The 12286-nt window shown below is 40.1% G+C and overlaps 1 protein-coding gene and 1 long non-coding RNA gene across 2 annotated transcripts; both read right to left on the bottom strand.

Moving 5' to 3' along the window:
• Positions 1-1141: 1141 nt before the first annotated feature.
• Positions 1142-4910, bottom strand: LOC112282693 (uncharacterized). The gene is made up of 7 exons (XM_024520653.3): positions 3950-4910; positions 3391-3581; positions 2835-3211; positions 2576-2669; positions 2218-2437; positions 2036-2096; positions 1142-1912 (listed from the first exon to the last, which is right to left on the bottom strand). Exons 1-7 carry the CDS (start codon positions 4185-4187, stop codon positions 1585-1587), a joined length of 1509 nt encoding a protein of 502 aa, XP_024376421.1. The 5' UTR covers positions 4188-4910; the 3' UTR covers positions 1142-1584.
• Positions 4911-10139: 5229 nt separating this feature from the next.
• LOC112282226 (uncharacterized) lies at positions 10140-11819 on the bottom strand. Its single transcript, XR_002969821.3, has 2 exons — positions 11104-11819; positions 10140-10743 (listed from the first exon to the last, which is right to left on the bottom strand). It is a non-coding gene; the product is annotated as an uncharacterized LOC112282226 (long non-coding RNA).
• Between the last annotated feature and the right edge of the window lie 467 nt (positions 11820-12286).

Raw genomic sequence — 12286 nt, 5'->3', positions numbered from 1 at the left:
AAAAAGATATAATGTTGCACATTACCAAAAATTAATTATAGGAATTTTTTTATATTTTAGTTGTAAACCATAGAATTCAGCCTAAAATATGTGGACATATTATTTGAGCCTCAATTTTTTATTCAAATGGAAGGATATGTGTTTTCTATCACAAGCCAAAAATAAAAACATAATATTCAAATTTATTTGGCATACAAGAACTGCTGTAAATATGTAGAGAGCTAAAATAACAATTACAGCATATCTTTGTATTAAAACAAGTATATTCAAAATTTAACAAATACAGATATGTATGAAAATATTAGCAATCATAAGAGATATTGTATTGAATCAAATTTTATTCAATTAGTCGTTAAAAAATTCAAGATGTGAAAAACCAAGGTTTGCATTTTCTTAACAACAATATGTCTCTCAAGCATAGAAATTAGTTGGTTGTCTTAAGTCATCATCCAAAGTGGTCTTAATGTACATACAACTAAAGAGACTGAGGAAGATGATACGACAATTTATCGTCCATAAGTCCACCCCAAAAACGGGCAATAGAGCTCTTTTGTTCGTGGCTACCTCTTTTGATTCAGCAGCGTCAAAGTGGTATACAGTACAAAGAAATAATAACGAAGAATTAAACACACACACACACACACACAATTTTGATGAGAAGCTGAAATGTAACATGTTTCTGTGGAACACATATGTCCAACCCATGGCAGCAAACACGAGTTTACCACATGAAGGGAAGGAAAACGTGTTGATGGTGGTGTTGCTTAAAAATGGCGCTGGAGCAGCAGCACCAGCAGAATATAAATCAGGCTTTCGTGCAGCAGTGGGCACGCAGAGGCAACGTGGAAACAGACGCAGGGCCTGACCCAGTTCTCACGCGATCGGTGTGTTGCTGTCCACAAGAGCGACAGCGTACTTTCACCTTTAGCAGCACATGGTGACGATTCCTTCACCTCGTTGTCAGCAGCCCGATTTTAGACTATCATAGTACTCAACTGTACTTGCATCGTGGATGTTTATGTGTCCAGGCGTTCGCACAGCAGTTTTTTGTGGTCAACAACACCGACCAAACGGTAACATTTGTGATAAATGGAAAAGAGAAGGAAAGCTAAACCGAACAAAAGAAGCAAACAAACAAAAATCAGTTCAAATTGAAATGATATTTTCGGTTTTTTTCTTTACAATTTTGACTTGAGATGGGTGTTTTAAAGAAAAAAAATTACAAAATTTGTAACCTCTGTAGAATGGTCTCCAGATGTCAGAGCAGAACTCACGCACTCATGTGGGCAAGTCTGAATTTGCAACAGTGAATTGCTCTCTAGGTCCACCGGTGCACGGTTTAATGCTGATCATCCATCGATCGATCTGGGGTAAGTTCTGGGAGCCCCACCAGTGGTTCAGTTTCAGCTAAAAGATATTCACAACTATTTACGTGGTCCTCTGGAAGGCTGGGTTAGTATCAGAATAATCCGAATGTTCTAGTGACCTACGGAATAGATTATGGACTAAGTTCACAAGATGGTCAAATGACAGAAGAAGAAAAAAAAAATATGACAAAATTATGTCGACCTCTTGCTTCTGGTTTTAGCTCATTGCAACAGAACCCTCGCCTACAGATGATACTCCTGGTGGAGCTGGCTGCATCCCCTCTCCGTTCTCGCCCTGCGGCCTCCCCGGAGATGGATCCAAGACTTCTGAACTGCTTTCCCTTGATGGAGTTGGCGGTGGGGCGTTCACTTGACTTGTGCTTGTCGTAGCTCCGCCAGCATTTGGTGGTGCCGTGTTGTTGTGCCCAGGTACTGGAGAGGAAGGACGTGTGGGTGGTCTGGCAGAGCTTACAGACGGACTCGGCGGATTCTCGCGGATTCTCCTGGCTTCTTCATTTCTGGGAACGTAGGGTCCAGTGCGTACCCTGCGCAACATCACAGCGAGGTCAAAATTGGTTTCATTGATCCTACAAGCAGGATATGCACTAGATTTGAGGCAAACAAATGCACAACAACCCAAAAAGCTAGGTCGATGAAAAAACCATCACCTGTCTCTTCTCCTCTCCAAGAATCGGGCCAAAGATGCTTTTCTTGCTTGAGGAAGTTCAACTGCAGAACATAAAGACGATGTCAAAACATGAGTTTGAATCCACAACTTCAATTGCTCCGGAAATACGTAAAGTGCGAAAAGGATAAAGTTGGAAAATTCAAACTAGGGCACTGATCATGCCTGCTGTTGTCGTCGGCGTCGGTCGGATGGCCATGGGTACGACTCCTGGAGGTGGGAGGTCAGCAGAAGATAATGGAGCAGGAGATCCCCCCCTGGACGCCTGCAGGTTTATTGCACCGGGGCTACAGATCCAAGGGCTTTCCGTCGCACTGCAACCTCCCAGAAGGCTCTCATAGTTGGGATAGCTCTCTCTACCGGCTAGAAGCATGATCGCTTGAGCCTGCACCAAGAAGAAAAGTGAAACCACGGATATTTTATAAGAAATAATGCACAGTACGAGGTAATGGCTGCTAATTCTCACCATTGACCTGAACAAGGCGGAAGCAAGAAGCCGTGCAGAAGTAGAATAATAGCTCACCTTCTCATACGGCACATGGTCATAGACATTGACCATCCCGGCGTAGAATATGGTAAGCTGTGCCACACGAGGCAGCTCTCCGACTGTGGCTGATCTGCGAAACACAAAAACAAATCACTGTTACTTTTTTTTTCCATTGAGTAAAGAACAGAAGAATAAAACCAATTATTGTGATCTTTGAAATGCTACTAAGTAGACAGGCTTGAGCTCATTGAAAGAAAGAATGAAATAGAATAAAAAGGTGACTAGATGATGATACCTCACAAGGCCATGCGCGGCCGCCATCTTTGTATCTTTGACCGGGTGTTGTAATTCTGGCTGGCGTGGTGGGTTTTGACTACCCAGGGCAGACCCACTTTCGGCCCCAGTGTTGTCCTTCATTCTGCTGTAGAATGGTACGGGAGACCCAAATCCTGCGCTGTGGCTGGAACTAGGGTGCTGACGAGGCACCGAGGAGGGCTCAGCGGCTGTAAGATTAGACTGATGGGTACTCATAGCCTGTGCTTCCTCTCTCAGAGATGACGTACTTGCAGGCATGTTTCTTAAAGCGTGTGCGGGGCTAGTGAATATGGATGCATACTTCCGAGTGTGCTGCTGAGTAAAATCCAGCTCGTATCCACTTGAAGAACTAAGCCGCTATAAATTATAATCATAACAAGTAAAAGTCATTACCATTTGGGAATGCAAGAGTCGGAAATGTCAAGACGTGATACAATGCAACGTGTCATGTTAAAACAAAGAGATCAATACAACTGATTCCCTCAGTTGCAAGTTCATTCCCACAGCTTGTCCTAACTAAGATAATGGACTCTTACAATGTGATGAGAAGGGCTTGCAGGAGCAGAATGATCTCCGCGTGACTGAGAGCCTGTCAAATGATCTTCCGAAACCATGTTCCTCTCAGCAGACGTTTCAGCAGCCATGCCGAAGTTGCAATGGCTTCGGCAATCGGTTAGGACTCTTCCCGCCGCTACATGGTTGCTCATCCACGGTGGTCGGAAGGGGCCTACACAGAAAAACAGCAGATGATCAACCTTTTCTCTGCGCTGGAATTTTAACTTTAACAAAGACAACCCTTTGTATCATGGGGCTAAAGCAGGTAACTGATCACGACAATATTAGCATTCAAACATACTCTAATTAATTGCCGGCCATGAACTAATGACTAGCACTGAACCTCGTGGACTGGCCGCTGAACGAAATCAATAGTTTTAGCAGAAGTGTCAAGACAATCTTTACAACAATATTCACCTACACCTATGGAACTATATGCATCTTGTGCGGGAAGACGGATCTATATGCTCTGAATTCCTTCCGCGAGAATAACCGCAAAAGCTGTCAACGTGGATATAGAATGAAGAGTGGAAACCTCACCAGGTTGGGTGAAATAATTAATATTTCGATCTCGAAGTCCGTCAGGGCCGGGCGACATCCTGGAAACGGACTGCGAGCGTGAAGGATGGTTCAGCATGCTGGGCACAGGCCTCACCAGACGACCTCGGCTCACTCGCTCATCGCATTCAATGGAGCTGCTTCTCATGAGACCACCAACTCCACGCTCAGCTATCCCCCCCAGGTTAATGAGGTCGATCGCCACGGGTTCTCTTGTCATCGTGACGGCACAGGTATTGCAACCTCTCCTCTCGCTCTCTACGCCAACCACCGCGAATCCGTCGCCAACTACACGCAACCGACGAGAGCACTACTAGTAATTAATCCCCCGTCACCAACCTGCTATTTCCTCGTCCTGGATCCACTCTTTCACAACAAATATAAACTACCAGTTCTTCCCGCATGTCCTGGTAGGGCACTGCTACTCCTGCGCCCTCGTTCTTACTCTGCACCGCACCATCCAGACACCCCCAAAGCTCGCACTTGACCACGTGCTACACACCACCGACGTCCCCAAGGTCGCCGTCTCTATTCGTAATTGTGTTTTCTTCTTCACCAATTCACCCCACCACAAACTCCTCACAACTCCGTCTCCTAGCGACCACCTCAACAGAGCACCGCAACCGACTAATCTTTCTGCTAACTCCAATCGTCCTCCGTAACCTTCCACGCAACCCTTCCTCTGGCACGTCGGAGAACTACGCCCAAACACATCCGGTGAGCTCCTCCACTTCACGCTCGCCTGCAAGCCAATGCTGGTCCCAATCGCGCCCCAGTTCTCCCATATTTCTCCATAACGGCCTATATCAACACGGATCGAGGGGTGGTGGCCTACATCCTCCTCTCTCGTTCCATGCTCCTCCCGACCATGTGATTGCTCAATGCACATGCAATTACGACTTTGAAGGGTGCGGAACCAAAGCTTCACTGGCAGCCGGTCGAAGTTGCCGTAGTACATACATACGGTTGGCTGGTCGTAAGGGGATACAACGTCGCATGGGGTTCAAAAAAATGGGCTCGTCCCCACCACAGCTCCGTCGGACGATAAACATCGACGCTAAAAAAAGGACGGAAAAACGACGTTGCAGTCGGAGCAGGTGTGTGGGACGTAAAGTCGTCGACGGGGGGGGGGGGTTAAATAAGCACGTGGTCCACATGGTGCCTGGTGGTAGAAGCGGCTGCGAAGCCACGGGCGGGATAGGGTCGGAACAGGGACGGAGGGGCTCAGTCTCTCCCGGTATTCCCATCCTTTGCCTACGACGCCACGTTCCCCTGATCCCCGCTTGGGATTGAGTGCTCTTTTTGGGTGGGAACAGCTCGAGTACAACGTTCCCGTCCCGTTTGTCAACCTCGTTCCCTGTCCATTTGGGTGAAGTCACCCCGTTCCCGCTGCACGTGGCGGTTATCCTAATGCCATGTCAGCATGATATTCCTTTGTCTTTAAATAGGTTACTTTTATTGGATACCTTTTGTGTGTAATTTACTCAACATGTGAATAGAGAATTGAACTTTGTAGATAACCTCATGAGAAATATTCAGACATGTGATTATCGATTATTCTTAAGTATGGGCATCAAGTCACACTGAGGAAATCTTGTTTCATTAGATAGTATACGTAATATTTGGTCGTATATTTTCATATTTTTCTGATGTTGTCAACTTTTTTGGATTGAAGAAACTCATTGCAAATCATGACATTCATTGTGGACACTGTATGAGCATGCTTGATAAACCAGAGATTGAACTTAGCCAACTCTTTTAATTGTATGTTTTGTTAGTATGATTTTAAATAATTTAATCATTTCGGCATCCAGTTACTAGAGGATGTTGGGTGTGTTACACATATTCATCGTCATATGTAAATTTAAAAAGCACACATCAAAAGGGTATTTGTCAATATTTTGAGAAACATGTTATTTATCTTTTAATCAGTGAATGTTTTGCTGAACTAACATTTTTCAATGCATTTTCAACATTTTTTTTTTGTGTGTGTATGTTACAATTCAGCTTCTATAGTTCGTATACTAATATTGCTTAATAAAATGCTTTTATATACATGTTTGTGTTAAACTTTTTATAGCCTCAACAAAATCAGAAAAATATCCAACTTAAAGCCTTTAATTGTGTTTGGTAAATTTACAAGCCTTGTGTATGTACACTCAGTTATAAAATTAGTTCACTGTGATTAGAAATGTACGTATGTATATATACACATGAAATACATATACATACATATATGCACACAACACCAAGTACTACAAATAGGTAAAATTATATATATATATATATATATATATATATGTGTGTGTGTGTGTGTATTCGGCAACATCAAAACAGTAGGGGAAAAAAAATGCGCCGTAATTGATTTTCACAAGTATCAAATTATTGATCAACATCAAGTATCAAATTAAGGATAGATAAGATCTCTTCGGCTTTATCTATCATAGGAGTCGCACTTAAAAGAAGTATCTTGGAATTTCTGACAAGGTGAGATAATCTCCACATCTGACCATATGCGGTCTCTGCATCAAGGTCTGACATAGAATGTTTTAAATTATAAATTTCATCCATTATCATTATCCTGTTACTAAAGCTCGATCTTACTTGGTTATCCTCTAATCTCTTTAGCTTATTTGCAAAAGAGATATACTTTTTTATTTCATAATCTTTTACTTCTCCACCTAGCCACTTACGAATCTGAACCTGAAAGTTATCGGCAGATGTTCTACCCCTCACCTTTACCAGATTACAACCACATTACTCCCATTCATTAATAAATAAATAATTAAACTGAGATGTCTGTTTGTAATGAGCTAATGAATATTTGACCCCTCACGTGATGGATGGATGGATGGATGAGTGGATGGATGTTCGAGTTAGTGAGTGGATGAATGTTGAGGTAAACCCCATATTGAGCTCAGCTAGGCTGAGCACATGTGTGGGAAGAGGAATTTAGGCTATTCCAGAGTCTAGACCCCACGAGCTCATTACGGCACGTAACCCAATTGGAACCCTTATTCATCCATCCAACGAGCAACACCTATTATTCTATAATAGGGGGCTCTTTTGGACTCATGCCAAATTAGGGTTAGCTGAGAAGCTGGCGCATGTGCCTCACATGAAGCTCATGAGCTTTTGTGGAATGGCATTGACTCTATTCTTTTTTCTCACTTGACTAAAGTGTTAACTTATGGTGCTGGTTTTGGCAACGGAGTATCAATTATTAGAAACATGCAACAAAAAACAATTGGTAACCTCTTCAATGAAAAAGCAATCGCTTTTGAATTAAAACACACATGTGAAAATCCTTGTCTCCTAAAAGAAGTGATTTTGGATTATAGAGCACATTTCAATCTCCTCAAAAGTTGAATTAATAACAACGAACTTTAAAAAGGTGTGTTTTTGTACAGTTTTGTTTTTAGTATTAAAATTTACACCCATTTTTTTTGATAAAAGAAAAAACCATTGAAATAGGTTGAGGAAGTTTGAAGACTATCTTGTTTGCATGTGCTATTTAACACATGTCTGACGATTTTTATTATTTATTTCTAGGTTGTTTTTTACTTTATTTTATCAGGTTAGATAAATTAAGATGAAATATAGTTGGGATTATGTGTAATATGTACATGAAAACAACCTCCAGAAGACCAAACCCACGGCTTACTTTAAGTGTAATGTTATAACTTCTTATATTTATTATATTTTTATTAGTCGAAAATATGTTCTAGAATTTTCAACAGACTTGAATGCTTGAAGAATACAATTGATTTTCATAAATGGAACTTATTTTCTTTTCTTATGGTTACTCATCTGTCAGATTTTACTTGTTTATTCTATATTAAATAGGGTAATGACAGGGGAATAGAATTGAAAAACATAACAGGAGAAATTGTGTGAAAGTGCATGCGTCTGTTCATGTATGCATATATATATATATATATACACACACACATTTCAGTACAAGTTAAATATTATTGATTGCATAGAGTATGATAATTTTTGACAATGTAGATTGTTCATACTTTTTGATATTATAAAAAATACTGATTATTGTTTTATGAATAAATCGTTGATTTTTATTTTAAGTTATTAATTCAATCTACTATGCTTTGTAATACAACAGTTAAATCATGATATTAACACTGAACATTTAACATTTTTATATGGATTCAATTTACATACAAAAACTATACCCAACATGTATGTGTGAGATTGTGGGTGTGTAAGAAAAAAATATTGTGAAATAAAATTTAGTAAAAATATATAGCAAACAAAAACAACTTGCAATAGTAGGAATAGTTTTCAAGTTATGATAATTTTACTGGATAGTATTATCTGAATAGGTCTAGTAGCATCCATGCTTCAGATCATGCAAACTAGCTACTGACCACTCATGTAAAGGTTTGATACAAGTTGTGTAGGAACTTGGAACACATATTTCCTTACGAAGCACATGTGCAATGCCCACAAGACCTCATCTTTGAATGGAAGTTATTAAAACTTTTTAACAGTTTCCAAGTCAAACAAGCATTGATAAATTAGATTCACAAACTCTTCATGTAGACTGCAATACCATTTATGATTGAAGCACTTGGTTAAAACTCATTCGAAGACATAAATAGAAAAGAAAAGAAAATAAATGACATATATATATATATATATATATATATATACAAATACCCACACAAATATATTAGTGTGCAAGGGTAGCATCATCAAGTTTATATTTAGGTATTTGCATGGTAGTATCAACACTATCATCAAGATTATATATATATCGAGAGAGAGAGAGAGAGAATTTCTTTTCAAGAAGTTCTCCATTTGCTTCAATTGAATCCATCTGCACACTTACAAACTATGGACATACAATAATGAATCATGCATATATATCTTTAAAAAATAAATGTGTAAATAAAGTTTTAGGCATTAGTTTTTCAAAACTTGAAAAGGTGAATATGAACTAATAATCAATCAACAGAAAGTAAACTCTCAACAAACCAAAGAACACAGAAATTATTATGTATTGAGTAACCAGGATAGGTATTATACGAGTACTTCTGCATTCAATAATGTTCATACAAATGTATAGGTATCTACAATTATAAGAAACAGATCTTCGTCCTGCGTTGGTATTCTAACATAGGAGGTTATGTTGCAGGCATTCATTGAGAAACTTGGAAGCACTTTTTGACTACTTCGTTTGAATTGTATGTGTAAACTAAAAATATTGATTAAGAAGTTTACATAATTCAATATATACGACAAAACTTCAATGAATCCTTCAAATTAGGATTGACTAGAAATAATTATAAATGTATAATTTATTGATTATGAAAGCATTTATTAAAAAATTAGTGGAAATCAAAATTAAATTAGAGTGGATGCAATATTATCTATGCTTAACATGGACTGCCATCAAGAAGATTTTTTTTAATGAAAACGATTACTTTGAGAATGAATAACTTCAAACTTACAGATGAGATAAAAAGAATGTATGTAATCCAGATACTATGAAATACAAGTGATCCAATTACTTGTTATGATGAAACTGTAGAGACACATATTTCATGCAAAAAGTCGAGAAAGCTGTTCTTTTTGAAGTGGAACTCGAAGTTCAAATTATTTTCGAAAAAAAGATAGTCGGTAAACAGAACAAGTACAATTGTATCAACTACCAATCAATTTTATGTACGGAATGCTCCAAGTGAAACATACAACACATACGAGTTCAGTGTATGAAGAAACAGTGGATGAATAAAACAATTGTACAGGGTACTTTGAATAGCACAGTGCTGGAGTACCTTGAAGTGGAATGTGTCCTGACACTCACATGAAACTTGCTTAGCGTGGAAAAAGCCTCGATCATCAGACGGGTACCTTCTAAGTTGCAGCATATGGTCCTTTAGCAGCTTAATGTTGGACTCGTACGTGAAGAAGTGACACACAACCCCTCAGAGGAGCAGCCCTGACGCTTCGAAAGCAACTTAATGGGTTAGCCAGACTGATCCACAACTTCAAGGGTTGCAAACACGGTTGCCTACCCTTGGAAACAACCCCAAACTAAGCCACCTTTCAATCGGAGTGATGAAGCGTTCATCTACCTAGCTCTTGCCTGTGGGAGTACAGTCAGAGTCATCAAAGAAAGAAGGAAAGTTCACAGTTGAATCAGACGTCAGCTGAAAATTCGTACCCTTATTGATGCGTTTATATGAAAAACACAAAATGTGTACAATACTTCTAATTTCTTAGATGCTTGTCCTAGGAACTTGTTGTCGGCTAACGCGTCTTTGATGATAAATGCAATGTGTAGAGGCGGCTAACCAAGTACTTTTCGGTGCGCTTTCACCTCTCTGTGTAAGGTATGAGGATCCTACGGCACGCGTGGCAGCCGACATTTCCCACACCTATGTACAGATCTGAAGTGTAATAATGTATTGACCAGACAGCTGATGAGAGTCTATGGTTACGCCCCGGACATCTGGTCTTCAAAAATACCAGTAAAACCCCTACGAAGGAAGAGAAAATACGTAACCTATAATCACGTGCGAAATATTCATTGCAAATTTTACGACAATTCATGATATGCTCACATAATTTTACAACTTCTGATGGCTGAGTTGTGATGTGTACGAGGTTTCTCCATGATTCATTGGAACTTTCTTCACCGCAGGTCAAGGAACGATGCCCACATAGTTATATGGGGCCATTATGATCCGTTGCACATCCGATTTTGAAACCTAATTCTTAGACAGGTTCATGAAAAGACTCCCAGACTTCTGCACAATGCACGAAAATATCCTCAAAATGCGAAATTAACGAAACAACAAAGAAAGAATTAGATACAGCAACCACAAAACTCATCATTCCTTCGAAATTGTCCTACCGTGAACAAGTCCAATAACTTTTGAACATGGGGCTTTCAACAAAACTGTATGACATGAATCGGAATAATGTTTGACATCGCGGGATTCAGAACAAGAGAAGAAGTGAAGAAGCAAGAAACCTGACGCAAGAAACTGCTCGGAGAAAGCAAGGCTCATTTCGGAAGTGTATGCTCTATGAATCAAAAGGAAAATCGACCGCCACGGCATTCATACATGCCAATCAATAATTTTTGTTGGAGCGAAGAAACTTACTGCGTTAATGAGAAGACTTCTCCGAACCTCGCCTGGGTGCATCAATTACACGACATCAAAAACCGACGCTTGTGCGTCGCTAGTTTGAACTACACTACATTTTCCATCACCTTTGAGACCGAGTGTTTAACCCTCGTTTCGAACCGTGTTACTTACGTCCATGGTCTTCCACCATCCTTGCCAGCAATTCCACCGAATTCAGCTTCATCAGCAGGTCTGCACCGTCACCCGGCTTCCTCCTCATCACTTCCACCACCGCCACCGCCACCGCCTCCTCGAACTCACATCTTCCTCCTTTCTCCTCACTACCACGATCTCTCTCAAACCCTTACCATCAAGCATCCTCTAAACATGATCCTCAGGGACCTTGAAACCTACAGAAATCAAGGCGAAATTCTGGAGGTGAGACGTAAATTGGCGATGGCTTGCATTGAATGTGGACAGTAACCCTCAAGATCCTCCCGCGTCGATGAATTCAAATTTGAATCGTCGATTACGACATTTCGCTTGGGTTGATGAACGTGATAACGAAAAGTAATGAATTATTCATTCGTTTAGGGGGGGGCCGAAGTGTGGCAGTCAATTCTAGCGCCAAAGAGCGCTGTGGTGACTTGGCAGGTGATGATTGGTATTGACCCGCTTTCGGCGTGTTCGATCGGTGACAGCTTGGTCTGTCGCTTTTGCTGACGTGGAAGGCATCGTTGGCTCCATGTGGTCATGCTTTTTTATTTTTATTTTTATTTTCTTCTTTATATTTTCTCTGTTTTGTTTGTCTTTTGATATATGCACGGTTCACTATGTGATTGGATTGATCGATTAGTGACCAGATAACAAATACATTAGATCCTAATACCCCAATTCCCAAGGCAGGTCTAATAGTAATTGACTTATTATAACTCTGCTTTTGTGATTCACAACTTTAATCTCTATTTAGGGTATAGCACATTGACTCTAGATTCTAAAATATTGGCCATCCATTCCATATTCCAAGAAAATGATGCTTGGTCATGTGAATATTGAGCCCAAACATTAGGATCATCTAGATATACAACTAGAACTAGCTTTTCACATATTAAGCAAGGTAGAATTAACTCTCATCCGTACAACAACTAGTAAGGATTATAAGATACCAAAGATTCTTGTCTATTAAAGCGATAACCGATTGCAATCTATGGCAACATCA

Source organism: Physcomitrium patens, chromosome 5 (assembly GCF_059467195.1).
Source record: "Physcomitrium patens ecotype Gransden chromosome 5, ASM5946719v1, whole genome shotgun sequence".
NCBI classification, from domain to species: domain Eukaryota; kingdom Viridiplantae; phylum Streptophyta; class Bryopsida; order Funariales; family Funariaceae; genus Physcomitrium; species Physcomitrium patens.
The sequence above is the reverse complement of the archived record's forward strand: the minus strand, read 5'-3'. Positions and strand labels throughout refer to the sequence as shown.

Bases quoted from the DNA above. Each gene is read 5' to 3' on its own strand.
- LOC112282693 (XM_024520653.3), bottom strand. From the start codon at position 4,187: ATGACAAGAGAACCCGTGGCGATCGACCTCATTAACCTGGGGGGGATA. The intron at 2,670-2,834 runs GTATCATCATCT...TGTGTTTCGCAG, and splicing joins GCCGCGCATGGCCTTGTGAG to ATCAGCCACAGTCGGAGAGC. The intron at 2,438-2,575 runs GTGAGCTATTAT...TTCTTGGTGCAG, and splicing joins ACCATGTGCCGTATGAGAAG to GCTCAAGCGATCATGCTTCT.